The 21,322-nt window shown below is 25.7% G+C and overlaps 1 protein-coding gene across 3 annotated transcripts in view; it reads right to left on the minus strand.

Moving 5' to 3' along the window:
* The window catches only part of LOC136969897 (lachesin-like), a 94,720-nt gene extending 74,329 nt beyond the window's left edge, over positions 1–20,391 (minus strand). For all 3 annotated transcript variants that reach the window (XR_010879889.1, XM_067264205.1, XM_067264204.1), the window contains exon 1: positions 20,243–20,391. Coding sequence is in view for 2 of the 3 variants with exons in the window: in XM_067264205.1 (XP_067120306.1) it covers positions 20,243–20,288 (46 nt within the window). In the remaining variant the exon portion in view is untranslated. The remainder of the gene's footprint in view (positions 1–20,242) is intronic.
* Between the last annotated feature and the right edge of the window lie 931 nt (positions 20,392–21,322).

The raw sequence follows: 21,322 nt of genomic DNA on the forward strand, positions 1-21,322 counted from the left end.
CGATTTCCAACGTACTTTCCCTTTTACCATTTTTTTTCCTCTGGTTTCAATTAAAAATTTTTTTTCCTCGGGATTCTTTCTTTCATTCTCATCATATGCCCCAAACCATCTAATCCAAAATCGACCAATTTTATTTTCAATATTTTCAATCTCCGAACTTCTTTATATTTTTTATTTCTTATCTGATCTTTGTTTTTACTAAAAATATTCACGAAAATTTTACATTCATCACCGAACTTGGATCGGTTTTTCACGAGTATTATAATTTTGAATGCGACAAAATTAAATCGTATAAAATAATTAATTTAATTTACATAAAAATTATTATTCCACGTAAAAAGTCCATTTAATTAAAATTAATATAAGTAGAATAATTATAAGAATGCAGAATTGATATAAATATTTTTTTTATATAAGAAGGAATTTTCGAGCATTAAATTTTTATTATACTTAAACTAAATTTACGATAAATTTACTTTTACTGATCTGAAATAAATTTTAATTTTGTATGACTTTTTTAATCACCCGTTAAAGCAATAAATGATTACACTGAACAGATTAAACCAAATCACTTGTATAAGCTAGATGATTTTTGTGGATAAGGTTTGATATTAACGATGCCAAGAACTTTTTTCAAATTTCACTTTGTTCTTTATGTAAGCATATGATTTATGCAACAAGTATAAACTTTAGTATGTAGACAGTATTTTCATCTGAAGAAACAGAGAGATTTAAAACTTGTTTAGTCCCGAGTGGAAACGAACCTACTTCCTACGATTACATTCTTTGCTACTGGATTTTCGTTATTTTTTTTAGGTTAGACATTTGTTTATATACTTTGTTTCTTAACAAAACAGTACTTTATAAACATACAACATAAAACAATCGAAAATTCTGAATATTACAATTCTTTCTAATCTATATTTTTTACATTCCAGAAGTTAAATTCCATGAAAATAACCTCTACTATTGATATCAAATTATTCATTCTATCAAATTTATTTTTAAAATATTTAAAATAAATTTAATATTGAATCTAATAAAATATTTATGGCAAAAATTTAAATATTTATCCTGTCAAAACAAACCGAAAATATTTGTCAAATCAAAAACAAATTTCGACTTTAAAAATAACTAGTATAACTTCAATTTAGATATTAAAAATATTTGAATATTTTTACATAGTAATATCAATATAAAATATCTCTTCTAACAGGAAAAAAAATTTATGATAAAAATAGCAGCATACTATATTTTTAATAGTGGATAGCATCGGTTAAAACGCATTAAGCAATCATTAAAACCATTCAGATATAATTTTCTGCTCCATTTCTTAATCGCCATTTGCACCAAAAACCTTATCTGAAAAGTATCCAGTGCTATAAAATATCGCCTATCAACTTGGTTCGACTTTTAAAACGTTTCCATTTTAAAATAATAATAATAATAATAAAATACTACTCTATCTTCTAAAGTGCTTCAGTTCAAAAAATTGCTTAAGCAACTTCATCATAAATATTCTAAATTACTTTTCTCCATCCAGGTTTTTTTAAGGGGAAAAAATAGTGTCGTAGATATTGTGTAGTAAAACATCCATGACATATTTAAACTGGATACAAACAATTTTTTACGAGTTCGTTAAACCGTGTTTGACTCTATTAAAAATTGATAACACAATCCGTATCACGTAAGTAAAAATCCAATTTGCAATTTTACAACTGATCAAAACGATTCGATAGAAAGATATACACGAATATCATATACCAGAGCTATACAATGTTTCTCAGAGGGAGAGATGAAGGGGAAAAAAGGGAGAGAAAGATACATCTTGAAATTTTATAAGCCCCTGAGTAATAATAAACTTTATCTCGACACTTATAAATATAAACTATGGAACATTTAAAGTCATTATTGGTAAAATATCATTTTTGAATATTCTCCTTTATCATATTTTTTTGTTACTTTATCAGTTATGTTTTTATTTATATTTCTTGGAAGAAAATTAATTCTAGCGAATTTCTGTATAAATTTGTATAAAATATATCGTTAAAATTAAGTTTTCAAATAAATTTTTATCAAATATTTTACTTAAAATTTTAAATAAAAGCTTAAAACTATGAAAGAATTCGTTGAAAAATGAGAAACTTTTATATAAAAAGTCGATTTCGTTATACAAAATTCTACTAAAAATGAGTTCAAATAATGATTTTTAGATAAAAATTAATCATTTTAAAAATTCTGAATATGTTTTTTAATTTGTTAAGATTAATTTTTATATAAAATAGTATTTAAAATATTCTGTTAAAAATTCCCGTATAAAAGAATTGATTATAAAGAACTCTTTCAACATAAAATAATATTTAATAAATAAATATATTAAAACTTAATGATTTTTTTGATTCTATAGAAAAGTTTAATTTAATTTTATGTATATTTATATTTACAATATTATCAATTGTTGAAAAGAATGAAATATCCAGAACGGAAAAAAAAGTCTACAGCTGCTTGATTCAGACTAAAGAAAGCTATCATAAAAAGGGCATCATTATCCTTTCCTGTGCACAGTCGATTGCTGTCCCAGCTGGAAATAACTGGCCACATCGAGCGATCACCCTCCTTAGCAGAAGACCCTTAATGTAAGTATCTAGGTGCACATATTCTTCGGATGGTTTAGACACAAATTATATGAGAGTAACTGCACGAAGAGTAAGAGAGAAAAAAACCGTTCACGTAAACAATAATAACGCAAACACCAAATTAAAAATAATTCATCTTCTTATACAATTTATCATGTAAAATTACACAATTAGTTTATCTATTAAAAAAACAAAAGCGAAATTTACTTAATAATATTTTATCCATGAAGAATGGTTAATTGCTGGACGTTAACATAGCTAGAAAAGATTTATTGAACAGGTGTATTATTTGCATTAATATTATCACTGCCTTCTGTACACAACATAGGAATTGATTGAGTAAACATATTACCATGTAAATCCTTATTATAATATTAATTATCTCGAAACTAAACGTTTATCGCCAGTTAAAAGAGTTAAGTAAATATGGGGAAAAAACGTATATATATATATATGAACATTTTTGATTATTAAAGTAATTTTACATCAATTATCGAAGTGTTAAATAATTAGGTCGTAACATTAATATGTTTACTTTCAATTACGGGAATTTAACGTATGAATTCGCCTCTAAAACGTATAAATTTACTTCTAAATTAAAATTTACGAGATTTAAAATATATATATTTTTTAAAAACTATTTACATATTTAATATGTTTCTTATGGTTATTAATTAATAACTTTATTTATGTTTAACATGTTTACTTATCAGCTTCATGGTTTAACATATTAGATGAACTCAGAACATTAATAACTTTAAAACTAGTGCTTACATTTCTGTCGAAAATTATTCACTAATCTTCGTTGGTAGAAGAGGAAAAAATTAAGTTAGAGTATTTTCTTCTGGTTTAAAGTTCTGGAAATTTTTTTTTCCTTCTTAGTTTTGTTCTCGAAAGTCTATTAAAATCATGCAAATAGCTAGTTTGACATATGGCTCACTGGACGTTACACGACACCTAATATTAATGGTGCACTGATAAATGAAGCTATGTGCACTCTATTGCACACCGACTGCTACAAATGACAATGCTGACAATGTATAGTTGGCTACCGTTGACAATCAAGAGAGTAGTTAAATGTTATCCTACATTTTGCACGTTTAGAAATCATTTAACACATCAACAAATGTATCAAAGCTTCATTTCCATTTTTTTTCTTTAACCTTCGCTTTAATGACATTTGTATTAAATATTTGACTAGACAATTCCGAGTGGTTAATATATATTACAAAATTTTTTTCCTTCTAATTTGAATATAAAATAAAAATATTGAGCTAAAGAATTATTAAACAAATTAAATTTGCATAAAGTTGAATGAAAGGAGGAAAAGAAAAACTACTGCCTAATTACTTTAAATTTAAAGAAATTAATTAATTTTCTATCACTATTAAGTCATTATTAAATTTGAAAAATCATTAAAATGAGAAAACTTAATTAAAAAATTTCAATTTCATTGTTTATTGTGTAAAAACGCAATTAAATATGAAATTGATTAAAATTCAAAAAATGAAATGAATAAATTTCAATTTCATTGTTTATACATAAATATAATTAAAGATGAAACTGATTATAATTAAGAAAGAAAGAGAATAAGAAATTTAAAGTTTTCAATTTAATTTAATTTCAATTCCTTAACAAAAAACGAAACAATTTTCAAAACTTTTCCATTTTATCGACATGAAAAATAAATAATATTAATAAGAAGCAATGAATAAATTTGTTATTGTCATATTTTTTTAAAGAAATATATATATATATATATTAACGAAATAAAACATCTTAAACTTATTTTATAAAAAAGTTAGAATGGATATATTTTTAAATAATAAAACGTTCTTTCTAAAAATATTAATGAATAAACAAAAAAAACAAAGTTAAATTATCAACGAACAACTTTAAAGACGTTTATATCTAAATTTAACCGAAGAGAAAAATAAAAAATAAAAAAAATAAAGGAATGAAAATGTTTTCAGCACCTGTTCCATTCCTAATCTTAGCTGTAGACATTGGCAAGATGTGAAATTTCACAATCTTTTCAAGATCAACACAAAATCCACATAATCCAACACACAGAAATTTCCGTCATTCCGAAGTTAGAAAAAATAAACAATTTTTCTCTGCCAATATCCACATATTTTCTTGCCGTTAAAACATTTAAAATACGTTGTAATCTACAAATATCAGATGAAGAAGAACAAACTAAGCCGTAGGCATCTTACACGAAGGTACAGTCAACCATAGCAAAACTTTTAGATATTGTTTCCCAATAAAAGATACTCGAAATGTTACTGAGCTTATAGAAATAAGACTTGAGGCTAAAACAACGTTTACAGAAACTATTGTTCCTTGCACGTATTATCTTGTATAGTATAGTTCCAAGAAAACTTTATTGTTGGCGCAATACGAGAAAATGGTTTCTCTGATAATTCTTGTTTGTTCTACGTCTTCTTCCGTCACGAAATCTTACCATGAAATACATTTTGTAACCGTCTAAAGGAACGTTTCCTCTTGCTTATTATCTTTTTCCGATATCTTTGCCCACGCTATTTACTATGGAACTGGGTTCAGAAAATTTAGCGTGCACATATACTCCCCACATGCTACTTTCTCAAGAATACCACTCGTCTACTCACTCCTTTAACTCACAGCACGCTTCCAAAGGAAACAGCGTTGATCAAGGAAAGGTAGACAAAAAAAAAGTTCACAACGAAGGAAGAACTAACAAGGAAATTAAAAGAAAAGAAAATAAAAGAGTCGATGAAGTTCAGACCATGATTTTTCCAAAAGAGAGAGAGAGAGAGGAGAGAAAAAAAGAGAGAAAATAACCGAACTATCGAGTAAAGGAAGTGGAAGAAACTAAAACAACTAAAAAATAAAGAAAGGTCCAACCGAGTAAAATTTTCGTTCAGGTATGAAAAGGGGAAGAAGGGAGAAGAATATATATATATATATAAAAACGTTTTTTGAATTCAATGTTCGAATTTTTCAAACGGGGTATACACATTTATCTTGTTGCTGTTTCGCATCTTTTAAGTAGATTTTGAAAATGTGATTTTCGTTCCAATTCTTTTATTGCTAGAGTGCATTTCGAAAAGAGTGGGGAGGGTTGAAACTGTTTTAAATTCTTTTTCAATCCAACTGTTCGTGGTAATTGTTTTTTCATCTCTTCCTGGAATGAAACTTGTTAGAATTCTCTCTTTTCTCTTTCTACTCGATCTTTTACCCAATTCTATTCTTTTGAAGGTGTATTAAAAAGCTTAAAAATAATTCTTTACCGAAATGAAAATCCTTCTATAGTTGATACAATTTTAGTAAATTCAATAATAGCATTCTTTCTAAACTAAAAGAGGGGAAAAACATTTTTTTAAATAGCAAAATAAAAATTTTTCGTTTAGAAACTTAATTCATTTTGAATGGAATGCAATTTTTTTTAAAATAAATTAATAAGTAAAAAAAACCGTTTTATTTATTATTATAATGAATTTAAATCACATTAAATATACTATTTACGCTGCTATCCACATATAAATCATGATTTTTCTTGTACCGAATCTTAATTTAGTAAATTTAATAAAAATAAAACATTTTTTTACTATTAAAAAAATATTCTTTCGGGAATAAAATATTATTTATTAAATTACGAATTATATAATTATTTGCAATTTAACTTTTAAAAAATAAATAAATAATACTAGTTTTTTAAAACACATTTTTTAATTTAAAAGTTAGAATTAGCAGAAAATAAACACTAGAGATAATAATAAGAAAATAAACATTTAATCGTCATTTATAATTAAAAAATAATAATTTTTGTGTTTTAAAATATATTTATGAATGCTTAGAAATATTTATAAAGTCCATAAAGATATTTAACTCGGGATTTATGGAGTGACTTTTTGTTTTAAAGCGAAAATATGATATATTTATTTTGTTTATATAACAGCTTATAACCAACATTTCTCGACAGATGTTACAGATATGGGTCAACAAAACGTGTTAAGATATAACAAAGCAGTTTGTAGTAAATAAAATCTCTTGCTTATTGTGTTAAACAATAGATATATATGTCAACTAACTCTTGTAAATAATCCTCGTGAGAAAAAACAGTTACTTACAAATGATTTTTTTACTTTTTTTCTGATTGTGTACAATAAAAAAGAATGCGTTTTTATGTTTCAATATACTCTATTCACAGCGAAAAATGCTGTACAATTATCCCTACATATGGGATTTTGTGGCTAAAACTTTCACAATAAAGAAAATGATACGTTACTTTGTAAGCATTTAGTAATACATTCTTTTAAGTAAACAAGAAAGTTTTAGAACATTTTACTATTCTACTGCCATAATTAAGATTTAACGCAATTAACGTAACAATTTTTCCGAGTCTTTTACAGAGGAAACTATCAACAAATTCTATAAATTGCATCGACTAATTCCACTGCTAAGATACTTCTGTCAACGCTTTCTATTCAATTAGATAACAGAAATTGGTTAAATCTGTAGTCTTGTTAAAATAAATGACATTTTATTTTTCCCAAAAGCATTCTTAATTCCCAAGCAAATGCTGTTTTATTGTTGAACTCACAAGAAAACATTCGAATGAAGTACAGTAAGTAAAATGCTGAGGGTATCTGCATCGTTTCTACTTCACTAACAACAATATGTTTACGTAGAAGGAGGGAAATTTTGATTGCAGGCTCTTAACATTTTATTATTATTGTACTAAATTATAAAATGAAAAAAAGCCAAGAAACATTTTTAAATGTTTGTAACGTGATATCTTTTTTTCATGTTTATTAAAAAAAATAATAAAAATAAAAATACAAAGTATAGTCAAGTATTGTTATAATGGATTAATATAAAATTTTAAAGTTTCACGTTGCACCTTAATTGATTCTAAGTATTCTTGTAGTAGATTATTGTAAAATTGTAAAAGATTTACGTGCTCTTTAATATCTTTTATTTAAACTCGTAACGGTAGCTTCAAAATATCGTTAAAAAATCATATGGAATCGTGCTCTTGAAGACGATAATCTTTATCACAGAAGAATGTTTTCGGCCTTATAATTAAACAGATACATACAAAAATCTATATAATAAATTTAATTAATGTATTTTTCAATTAATAAAACTGCTAATTTTCAAAAGATTATTATATTTTGGGAAATATTAAATTGATAAAGTTTTCAGGAATAAATTTAAAATTTCCTTCGTTAATAGTCCTGTAATAGATTGACATTCGGTTCGGCAGCTTATAATTATTTTCTACTTAAAAATAAAAGAATATTCGAGATTTAAATCGATACTAAACATTTGTATACGCATCATAGTTAACAAAGCAATTTCTAAAAGCTTTTGATGCTAGTAATTGGCAAGGTACTGTAGACTTAGATGAAACAGTATCCAACATAGCGGAAATTGCTAAAGCTAGCAGAAGATATATATAGATCAACTTTGGACATTAAGAAGAGTCTTGTCATCTTTTCATCTTCATCATCTTGTTTTCTATCTGCAAAGCTTATAGTCATTTCAATCAGCACTTACGAAATAAGCACTTCTGTTGCCAAATCTCATAATGATCTTCACTTGGCTGATTTTTGATATGATAGTTTTTCGTGTAACATTAGCGGAACAAAAATATCTCGAGAAGGATAAAAATCGCGTAAGATAGCTGTAAAGAATGAAAGAATATCCATTTGGAAACTTAAAAGAGATTGTTTCTCGGTTTTCCCCTTCTTTAATCATTAACCTCATGCTTGGATTGACTCTAAACATTATTTTATTATTTAAGATTGCATAAAAGTTTAACGTTAAAGGTACGAAAGTATAGATATTTTTGAAGATATATTTCTAGGGAAAAATATACTTCAGTTTACTATATAAAAAATGCATGAAAGCAATATTTGGAAGTAAAAAAAACCACAAGCTTTTATTATTATTTGTTTATTTAGATAATCAATCCTAATGATTTAATAACATTTTAGGCAATATTTTTAATATAAGTTTGGAAGAAAACATTATCTAATAGTCAGAAAGCGTGAGTCATTTGTTATATCTCATAGCTCTGTTAAACATCATTCTTTACAAAGATGCACCTCTTAACGATTTTCCTTCCATCTAACAAAAATAACAAAACAGAGACCATCTTGTACAATGTACGTCAGGGACCTGTACCTGTCCCTGAGCAGTGGTGTGGTTTGTTGGTACAACACATTACAGCCAACAGATAACAGCTCAACGAGAAGGTAAGTTCCCATACGGTAGGTAAAAAAACACATGTGATCGTTTGTCAAGCGACACAATTCTGTCGATGGTTACAAGGTACGAGCTAAGAAGAAAGATCCAGAGACAGTCACATAGACCTCAGGTTTTGTTTTATTGAGTGCACTTTTGGTCGCATGGGAATCGTGGCTGGACTCACCATCTTCAATCTACTGGAACCAGTCAACTATACGAGGAAATATCACTTGACTTTTCCAACGTGCAGTAAGATGTTGGTGACTCGATCATTCTACCGGAACCAACATAGACTGCAAACGGATCACTGACGTTTTAAAGCAATATAATACAAAAACATATAAGAAAAAAATAATAATAATCTTACAGTCACAAACAAAAGTATCTAAATTTGATAATTTTTTAATCATTTATCTAGAGTCTGTATTCCACTTGCCCTCTCTCCTCTTCTTTCTCCTTTTTTGTTTCTTTTTTCTTCATTAAAATACCGAACTTATCATTGATTACAACTTTGCTAGAATGTAAAGTAATACATTTTAAACGATCAATATTTCATCTCTTGGGAAATTTTCCAGCAAGCCATTTCAATAGAAGAAACAGGTCAGTTCCTCGATCGTTCCGATGCTAGCTGCACTGATGGAATATATTGAGACTTCCATTATCATAGCATGGTTTTATATTGGTAGTTCTGTAATGACATCAAAATTTTTTCTTTATTTTTTCCCCTTGCATCTCTTATGGAACTTTCTACAATCGGTTTAATACTAAAAAAACTTAAATTACTTCAACCGCAGATTGTTTACGAGTGTAAATAAATATATCGATACACTATCGACAATTAGTTAAAAGTTAAATAAAATAATTAAATTATCGAGTTAGACTTCGCTCATATAATTAATTTTTTTTCACGGCTTCAATTAATCAATAAAACACTTTAAAAATAAAGAAAAAATATTTAAAAAATACTTTTTATTATATAAATTTTAAAATTTAAATTTCTCTACTTTCTTTTTTTTATACTTTCTAGATAAATCTAAATTCCCATATCGTAAATCCCAGATTGAATATTGAATACAAATGATGCTGTCAACATTTATGAATTAAAATTATTCTCTTACCATTTATTTAATCAAATTCTTTATACATTTTATTTAAATTATTCATTATCTTATAAACTATATTAATTAGATAATTGAAAACAATTATTTTCTTCGATTTTTCCATAAAAATACACCCAAAACTAAACAAACATATATCTTAAAGAATAGAAACTTTTAATCAAAATATAAATTATATTTTCGATTTAAATTTAATCTCGGAATAAGTACTTTTTACTGTAAAACAATTGTAAATAATATTCAAAAATTACTATTTTTTACGTATTTTAAGGATAAATTGTATAAAACTACTAGATTTATCCATTTTATAATATTACCGGTTAGGATACGATAATAATATTTTATCCAGATATTTTCTAGACGTATCCTGAAACTTTTTCATATCATAAAGTATAAAAAAACGTGTACTAAATAAATTATTCCATGTAAAATTTATATTAGTCGAACACTTATATAAAGGACTAGTACTCTTGCTTACAACAAAGAACTGATGATAAAGACAGAAAAAAAAAAAAAATATATATATATATATATATATATATATATAAATTTAATTTATTTATCAAAGTGCGTTTTAAAGAACATCATTTTCGATTTATTAAATATTTACTAAACTTTAATTCGTTTTTATTTATAGATAACTGATATTTTTGTTGTCTATTAAACACGCGATAGATTTTCGTGCTTTCGTTAAGTACCATTACTTTGGGTAATAATTCATGTATCGTAAACGAATGAGCTATCGATCAGGTAATACGAAAAATTGTATATAATTTATCTTACAAACAAAAATAATAAAATGCCCTCAAACAGAAAAAAAATAAGAAAAAGAAAAAGAATAAGAAACGTTTCGATTTTCTAATCATTTGCAGCATTTTTCTTTTACATTTTTGAAAGATTTACCATTAAACTTCGGTTTGTACACATGATAAAATATTTATAAATCAATTCATTTTCTTCATAAATATATGAAGTAAATTAAAAGAATAAAAAAGTAGCAAGCAATACACTTAAAAGAATTACACGACAAAATTAAATTCGAGTGAAACTGGACAAAATTGAATCTAACGTAAACAACTATCACCAAAATGAAATAAAACCAAAGGAAAAGTTATCGAACAAAATAAGAAAAAATACGAAAAAAAAATTCTATCTAAAATAGAAAAAGTAATAGTTATATAAGAAAAAAGAATTTGATAAAAAATATAATAAAATATTTATAAAAATAAAACTTTTTTAAAAAGAATATTTTGTTTTTAAATTGGTTTTTCTTAAATCTATTTTAAGTATGAACTTATTAAGCAATAATTAAGAAATATATAACTTAATTTAAATGTTAGAAATGTTTATATATTTCTTTTATAAAAATAGAGAATTATTTTTTTAATAACATATACGAATTTATTTTATAGAGATGGATTAAGAATGTAACATATATATATGACTCTTGTTGTTACTTTAAACTTTTAAAATGATTTCAGAAATGAAATATGGATTTTATTTTTTATAATATATAAAGTATATTAAAGTTTTAGTGTACGTAAAAAGTTATTTTTCTTATTCTTCCATTAGGTATACAGTACTAGGTTCTTGTATACGGTCTTCTCAAATGAAGAAAAGATAGAAGTAAGTGGTGCCAATTATATAGATGTAAAGTTTAAGAACTTTTATAAATTAATTTTATGTAAAATAATTTTAAAATTTTGTTTAAATCTGTATAAAATATAATTAAATTTATAAAAATTTGCAAGAGAATTCGGTTGATTCGCAATGAAACGATGTGTGAAAGAAAAGTTGTATTAGAGTACGAAATAATGTTATTTTTATGAATTTTTACGATTATAAAACATCATAAATATAAAAGTTTTATAAATAAAAGATAGAAAATATTATTTAAGCATATAATTTATTTTTAAAATGTACTCTTTCAGTGAGTGCTCTATGTATAATGCATCGAGTGAAGGTGCTACGTAGAGTTCGCTATATTATCGTATATAAAATTAATTTTATGTAATTTTATAGATATTTTACAAGATAAAATATATATCTATATAAATTTTACCAAAATTATAGTCAAAGAAAGTGTTTCGATCATAAATAAAATTCTTGTTCTTATTAAAGTGTATAATCTTAGAAGGTAAATTCTTAGCATCTGAGACGTATTTGACTCTCTCCTTAAAGGATTACGTAGCAAGCATTTACGTCAAAAGTTAAATCACAAATGACTTATGACACTATGTATCAGTCTGAATGTTGCTGTGAGAATCTGCTTTTATCAAATGTTACCAGATTGTACTAATCGACAGCTGCATGGATATAAATCATATCTATATATTTTCACTCGACATTGAAAACACGGAAATCCTAATGTCAGATGATTTAACATTCAATATGATAAATTCCACTTTTTAATAGGAAAAAAACCTTTCAGATTGATGAATGTTATAATTCAATGATTCAATTCGTGTTGTTTCGATTATCTGTACGAATCTGTAGATTATATGGAGAATATTTATTGTTTTATCCAAATGTAAATATTATCCAATGATGATATTATCCAACAGCTTCAACAATGTATTATTTAATCTGTTTATCATCAATCTTATGAGCATTTTTGTTGTGAAGTTATTTTAAACGAAATTTCAAATGATTTTATTATCTACAGTAACAAATATATTGAATTTTTAACTTTAATTTATATTAAATTATTTAAATTTATAATGGTTTAATTAATCTTTATAATAATATATACATAAGGTATCCGTTTTGAGAGTTAATTATTTGTGTAGCTACAAATTAATTAATTTTTAAAGACAATTGTAAGTAAATAAATTTAATTGTTCTTCGGAAATGGTAGAAACTTAAATAATTAAATTCCTAATTAGTTAAAATATTCGGAAGATATCAAGCGTAAAATGTTTGAACAAAAATTTATTAGATGTACTGTATGTTTATCTTAACAACGATTGGTTAAAGAAAATGAAATTTACATATCTCCGCCTATTTTTATATTTTTAACCAATCACCGTTAAGAGTCGAATTTCAAAATGATTCGTTTCTTATGTGTGATATCGTACAGAGAACCAGTTTTTATCGAAAATATCGTTCTAATCGCTTTAGTATATGTTAATTGATAAAATTATCAATTAATTTTAATTTATTTACATACAGAAATTCAAATAAACGTTTACAATTTAATAATTTATAACTTTTTAAAATGTTTATTTATTAGTTTATATTTACCTTGATCACATAATCCAAATATAACTAATGAATCTGTAAGAGAAAAATCACAAATTTCGAAAATGAGCGAATATATGTACATTATTAAAAATTTAAGAATAATTGATATAATAAGAAAATAATAACCGAATTATTTATCAAAATAAAAGGTTAAATCTCGTTATATGTATCTTAAAACAGTATGTTATGAGAATTCGTGTAAAAGAATTATAGACAATATTTACAAATATTAACAAACAAATTACATAGACTCTCGAATCTGACGTTTGAATATGTATACAGTAAAAGCTCTGCAAATTAGAAACTGTGTTTCCACACAAAAATATATCCAAGGGTATCCTATATAGAGAAAAAGAAGACTCATACATAGATGATGACCGATTCTAATTAAGAGGTCTAGGGTATGGAGATGTTTAACTTGGTGGATTTTAGTGTATAAAAATTGCGAGATGAATAATTTAACACATGTATAAGTTTAGCATCTATGTTAACATTTAACGAAGCAAACGAAGCAAAAAAAGGCGATGTTATTGATCTATCTCCATTGAACATTTCAAAATCAAAATGAAACTAAGTTTCATACGAATATATTATTATCTGCATCATGTAGGCCATATTCGTAGTCACTCGCTTGGACATTTTCAGATGTTATTTTCTTGTGTTTGGTCCCTCAACGAGAAAACTTTCCTTAAATATTTATGTTTATAGATATACCCGGTATTTTTATCTCTCTTATTTTTTTGTACGAAACTTATGATTTTCCAAAGAAAAAAAAATAATAATAATACCTGTCTCCACAATTCTACAAGAGTTTAGACGTTTAATAAGGTAATAATGTGTTAAATTTTAGTAAATTTTTTAAATAGGATTTTATAATAATTAAAAAAAATTGTTTATCACAGAAATTTATTTAAAATTATTAAATTGTTCAAAAAATAAATTTTTCATTTTTTTAAATATAAAGGAAAAATAATAATAATAAATTATAACAAAATCAAAACTTTCCTTTTTATATTTGTGATGAAATTTAAAAGACGATCGAGGGAAAAAAATGGTGCATTATTTTTGAAAGAAATAAAAAAATAAAAAAAGTACAGCATATGTAGATTAAGAGTATATATTATTCACGAAAAATACCTAAGGCAAAATAAAATTAATTGCTTTTTACATCCTTAGGAATTCTTAACTATCTGTTCGATTCTGCAACATCTCTTGTGTAACATGTAATATTACCACATTCTTTTCTGTCACAAAAGCTGAAATATTTGCAGTAGAAGTCAGATAAGAATGTATATGAATATTCTTAAAAGAAAGATGTTTAGAAAAGACACTGACCACACTCCTGATTTACTGAATTCTTCGGTATTCATGATAAAAAAAAGAAAGATATGTTCGAACTAGTAAGAGAGAGTACGAGTAACTAACTTAATAATCTGATATGTTAAGTACTGTACTTTGCAGAAATTTCTTAAATTGTTGCAGCCCAAATGTTCTCCTTATCTCCATTCATCGTTATGCGTGAGTAACGTCCATATTTCTTCAGATATGTTGAATTTTATAGAAAAGTATCGCTTCGTAAACTGTAATATATTAAAAGGGTGCGAAGTAAGAATATTTTAAAATAATTGTTTGATACTCGATTTAATGGTATAAAAATTATTATAACCTAGAAAGAATTTTACGTATTAAAGGAAGAAAATCAAGCTGCGAAAGGTGATAAAATTAATCTGAAATATTTGTGAAAAATTCGAGTATTTTCTATTAAGTAATGAAAAATTAATTATAAGATATTTTAAAGGCGCAAAATTAATTATATACCTCTCAAATCGTGTGTTAAAGGAGCAAAATTAATTATACAATTTTCGTATCAAATCAAAGTTTATTGAGGAAAAACATAAAGGTATCACCGGTGTTAAGAGCGCAAAATTAATTATAATTAATCAAGTGTAAATTATGTTACGATAAAAATAAAGTAGCGTAAACTCCTCTTAATAAATTAATTGTTTAATTTTACATCTATTTTTAGATTAATTAAATCATATAGTTAGTTATTTTTGAAGTTAATTAACGCCTAAGATTACTTTCTTTAATAAACTGTATGTAGAAAATCTTACATAGATATAGACTTATACATAATATAAGAGAATGTTTGAATTTCTAAATTATTTTATGACACGGGAGCTATATTTCATAGACAAAAATAAATCCTTTCACGCTTGTGGAGTTTATATCCAGAACTTTTATCGATTTTCATATAAAAATCGCTACAAGAATGAACATTTACATACTGAAAATCGACAAAAAAAAATTTACAAGAACTAGAATGATAAATTGAAGTGAGTGAGATTAAAGAAAACATTATAATTGTTATAATATATTTTTCTCTATAATGTTATACAGGAACCTCAATCAAATTTCGCATTCGAAACGATAGCGATCGTAAAGGTGAGTTGTAAATGTATATAATTCATCTAGCGAAGATTGGAAAGATCCATTAGCTGAATTATAGAAGTGTTATCAATGTTCTATATTAATAATATATATATATATATAAAAGAACAAGTGTTCTCTTTTGCAGAAAAACCATTTTTCTACAAAACGCGATTGCAATCAGTCTAGTTTAATCTTCTGCTTCAGCTAATTTTAATATTCCAATCCTATCTTAATATTTTCTGATAAAATAACTGGATAAAAAAATCGATAATACGTTAAAATGGCTTATAACATATGTCATCTTCGTGAATATATATACATATATATATAATTTATTATTATCCTAATCCTTCTTTCAGGTTTTACTTTATAATCTAAAATAAGACATATCCTTAAAGGTGGCCTTATCATTTATACGACGACAAATAATTTGACAATATCGTGCACGAGGGAAGAAGGAAATGTCACTCACGAGAGAAAGATATGCATATACATGCATATCCCCTTCTCTCATGAGTGACATTTCCTATAACTCTTTACTAAATAGGAGCACACAATAAAAAGGAACAGATAGCAATAAAATAACATTAATTGATCGACTTAATTATTGAAATAGTCACGCACTATGATTAGAAACAAGCCATCTTCTATTACTTGACTGACCAATTTCTCTTCTCTCGTTTCCAATTTTTTTATTTTTTTATTTTTTTTATTATTAATTATATATTCTATGAACGCACGTTTGCTATTTCAAGCGGTAAGTAACCTTTGTACATTATTACACAGCTTTACACAGGTTAGCTGTAATTCTCATATGTATAATTCTCTTAAAGTAATTGATGAATATAATATAGAACTGTATATATGTATATAAATCTATGTATTTTAACTATTAAATATTAAAAAATAAATTTTATTTGATAAATTATTTCTTTATCCGTTTTATTTTAATTCCTTTATTGAAATATATTTAAATTTATATGTATATATTTTATTCTATTATACTTTAATCCAGTTCGTACAGTTTATAAGTTACTTTTTCTTCCTGTTTATAATAAATCTACGTCTAGACTAAATTTTCTATTTAATTTTTAAATATATTCTATATTTAAATGTTTTTAAAACTTATTTTCAAACGGAATTACAGCGAATTTATCTAAAATAGCGATGCATTTCTATAATTTATAACGTATTAATGGAACGTTATTAATATATAATATTATAAATATATAATAAATTTAAGTTTTATAGAACATCACTTAACTATATTTATCTACAGAATAGCAGTAACTACAAATCTAAATTAGCTATACGAAGCTAGCTTTATGGTTATAGAATATCAAAACAAAACAGGAAACATCAATAGTTTAGTTAAATTTTCGGAATTATACAACAAATTCGACTCGTTGTAAATAGATTAATCTATAACATTTAAGGAAAAAAAATAAAATTTTTATTGTTTACAATCTCATTAACGTAAAAATAAACTATGCATTTATAAAAAAAACTTCTAAATTGGTCACGATACACTTGTATAGGATATGTGTATAAAGACAAAATGCATTATAAATTATGTGATTATTCGTTCTATAAAAAGTTATATATATATATTATTTTTTAAAATATTTTTATATCCTTTTTGCGTTTAATGTTTACATACTCGAACATGTCATGAAATCACTGCATAATTCCTTTCCATGAATAAATTATTATAGTGTATACACGATATATTCTCTTCTATATTCTTAGCGAAATTTTCTTAACTATAAAACTTTACCTACTTATAATACGTATATTTAAATTACGTAGATGAATAAAAATTCCATTTCTTTATATACTTATTTGTATTACAAGGTACATCGATTTAAAGAAACAGTGCTGTTCCAAGCAAAATCTAGCCATTCGTCCTTAATCTTCTTTCATTTTCTATGAGAGAGTGTGGGAAAGTGGGTGAAGAAATAAAAAAAACATACAGGGGAAAAAAATACATACCAACAGTTGTAAAATTGTAAATGTCAGCAAAATATAAATCTCTGATATAAAAATGTTTTGCCTAAGAGGCAACTAAAGTATTATATAACTCGAATGTTCTTTTAAAAAATTATTTTTATTCTCCATCTTTAGAAAAAAAAATAATAATAATTTATAATAAATATTATATTCAAAAGTAATGAATGTAAAAATGTATACGTGTATATGTATAAGTTTAATATTGAAATTTATGTATTTTTATATAAGAAAATAACACTTTATTCATTGATACATATGATCAACAGCGACACTTTCATAGCACAAACGATGTCTGGCATCCGATAAATGAGTCACTTAGATAGAAATCGAACGTGAGTAGAAAGAAGATATCACCCACACTATTAATAAATGTGATTTTTCTTTCATAAAATTACCATTTCATAAAAATATACTTCCCTTAAAAATCATTATATTAAATTCAAGAAATTCACTTCATAAATTTAACATTTAGTTAAGAGAGGTATAATAAATTTAGCACTTAATCTTATTAAGAAATATCATTAAATTTTTATAATATTGTTTTTGATTTTTATCTTACTAAAATTAAATTATTATTATTATTACTTATTAATACTTTTATTATCTAAATTGTGATAAGATTTAAATATATTTAATTATAAAACTTTCATATTTAGAGCAATGAAATTAAGTTTTATAAATATATATATTATAGCATCGATGTATTTAATTATGAATGTAAAATTCATTGTCAATTCTATAAATTTTTCATAAGCAGAACGTATAACGCATATACAATTTATGAGTATTATAATATATATAAATTTATTCCATTTTCTAGACAAAAATACATGTTTTTACACTTAATTTCGTATCCATATCTAGATATTCTGTATGCTTCAAGAATTACAAATGATTAAACAATAATTACATAAACCTTCGTACAATGTACACATTAAGATCTTAATAATATAACTATAAAGCCTTATTCCCTACTCTATACACAAATTTAATGTTATAGAATCTATGTACTGTACTTATAAGCATTATATGAGCCAACCTCATATTTACTTTTAACTCCATACTTTCATTTTCTGTTTACATCAAAATTTTATACGTCTTAAAGTTAAGTAGACGTGTATATAATGTAAAAGAAACAAATTAAAAACTTATTATTTATTTTTATGAAATAAATTTTCGATAATGAAATTCAAATTTCTCATTTACAAATCTTTACACGTCCTCTGAAGAATCTCATTGATCAACGAAGTGAAATATTTGTATTGCACTAATTAATAATTACCGCAGACATTTCTGACAATTTGCTGTATATCCCAATGGGATCAACGAAATGATAGAAATGGTGAACATATTTTAACCGATCTGTTTTCACGACGCATTGCAGTTAAGGTAGTAAAATTGTTGACATTAATTACTACCAACAGCATAATTTTACTAGCTTATCCTATACATAAACACGGATATAACTCCGATAAAGTAAATACCCTAATTATTAAATTTACCGTTTCTTTTTTAAAAGTAAGAGAAGAATAAAATAATTTCCAAACACGTGAATGATAAATTCAGTAGACAAGTGATTACCTTAAACAAAGTAGCACAATATATATTCTACAGCATTATCTTCTGTTTAAAATCCCAAGCGAAGTCATTAGAAATCTGAAAACTTCCATTTGTGTCTATTTAATTTAAAATTTTACTTTCGCTTCACTTAAAGAAAGCGAAAGTATTTTATAGTTTTGTACATTTATGAATAAAAATAAAATAAAGTCAAATATTAAAAATAAAGTAAAAACTCCTTAAATAATCTTTTATAATTTTATACATATGTAAATATTTTTTATTAAATAATTATAAATAAAATTCATTTTATATAACACATATATATTAATATATTATACATAATTATATGAGGAAATGCTTTATGTGTATGAATTCTGTTACCTTTCTCAGCTTAGACGGTGAAAAATTAGAAATGTAAAGGTTACAACTCTTTACAAGTTGAAGTATTAAATATTTTTAAAGTATTTAAATTGTGTTTTATTTATTTTATAAATTAATAAAGTAAAATATAAGCGTTAACAAACTTATAAATCTCTGCACGTACTTCTCCTTTTCTATATTATCTTAAGTTAAGTATACCAAATAATGTTATTTATATATAAACAGTGGATAGATACAAATACATTCTCTATATAAAAAAACCTAATAAAAATCTACCCCCTATATATATATATATATATAGAAAAAAAAATTCCTATCATAACGTGACAAGTTCCATCGTGTTACTTATCTCAACACCAGTAATGGTAGCCACAGATAAACTCCTATGAAGCTAAATGACAGTCATCTTTAAGTGTTAAGTGCAGTAGAGGCCCACAACACAAATTTATCCAATTTTACAGCAAGGAAAAAAAACATTATTTATTTTTTTCGATAAGACCTCTCCTTTATCCATTCTCTTTAAAAATTTCAGATGTTAGTCATTAAGAAGACTGAGATACATACAGGTGTATGGACGTAGTGTGCAAATTTATTAATTAGGAGTAAAGATGATCCACTTACCTGGTATAAGTTGAAGTAACGCTAACATACAATACACGCACAGCATTTTCCTATAAGTATTATATAAACGTTGTGGACAACCTAGAGGAAGACGGGTCAAGCGAACACCAGCGTGGCCATGGATAAATCTCAGCTGACACCGACGACGAGGTTCTTGCTACTGTGTTCGACGCGCCAACTTTGGAATGTACTGTCGACAGCGCATGCGTCATTTAAGCTATTGTGGCGTACGAACTAGGGTGATGTCAGATTAAACAGTAACTACCACCAAATCGGCGGAGTTTCGAGATGAACATCATAGACGGAAGCGAAAGATGATACACACCTCGGGGTGAAATAGTCGTGAACTAGGGGAAAGGGTTATAAACGTCAGTTGCGTCAGAATGTCTTGACAGCTTTATCACACCTTTGTTACGTCATAAAAAAGGCAACCGCTATTAAACAAGCAATAGGTAATTTGTATTGACTTTCGGCATTCGTGGTTTGCTAGGTGTTTTTTACCTCCGCTATCTCTTCCCTCCTCCCTTCTTCTTCTTCTTTTTTTTATCTTTTTAATCGGGATTATTCAGACAAACGACATTGTTCTTCATTGGATGGTTATTGGGTGGTTGTTCATCAGCTTACTTCAGAGATATAAACAGTAAAGAAAGTAAGTAATAAAATTTGCGTCTTGTGCTAACCGTGTTGTCCCTTGAGAGAAGATGAGGAGTTAAGCGAATGACTTCTAGCTTCTTGTACGTTTGATGAGCTTGATTCCGTGTAGTAAAGCTGTCTTTTTTGTAATTAGAAAGAGAAAAAGTTGGTCCACAATTAGTTCAGCCCCACTTGTAATCGCTAATAGAGAAAGAAGGGTATTTCAACAGCACCATCCACAGTGGGTACAGTTGTGTAATTACTGTAAGGATCAAGCAGCTTTCAACACTTCAGTCGTTCCAACTGTAAATCGTGTGATGTGATTTACAATCGGTTCTGATTGTATTATACTGATTTATTTTATTATAAACCACAATTTTTACTGAAATAAAAAAATAATATATATAAAGAAGAATTTTAGCCTATAGGCTATATATATAATTCATG

Source organism: Centruroides vittatus, unplaced genomic scaffold (assembly GCF_030686945.1).
Source record: "Centruroides vittatus isolate TY-2023 unplaced genomic scaffold, ASM3068694v2 contig_1824, whole genome shotgun sequence".
NCBI classification, from domain to species: domain Eukaryota; kingdom Metazoa; phylum Arthropoda; class Arachnida; order Scorpiones; family Buthidae; genus Centruroides; species Centruroides vittatus.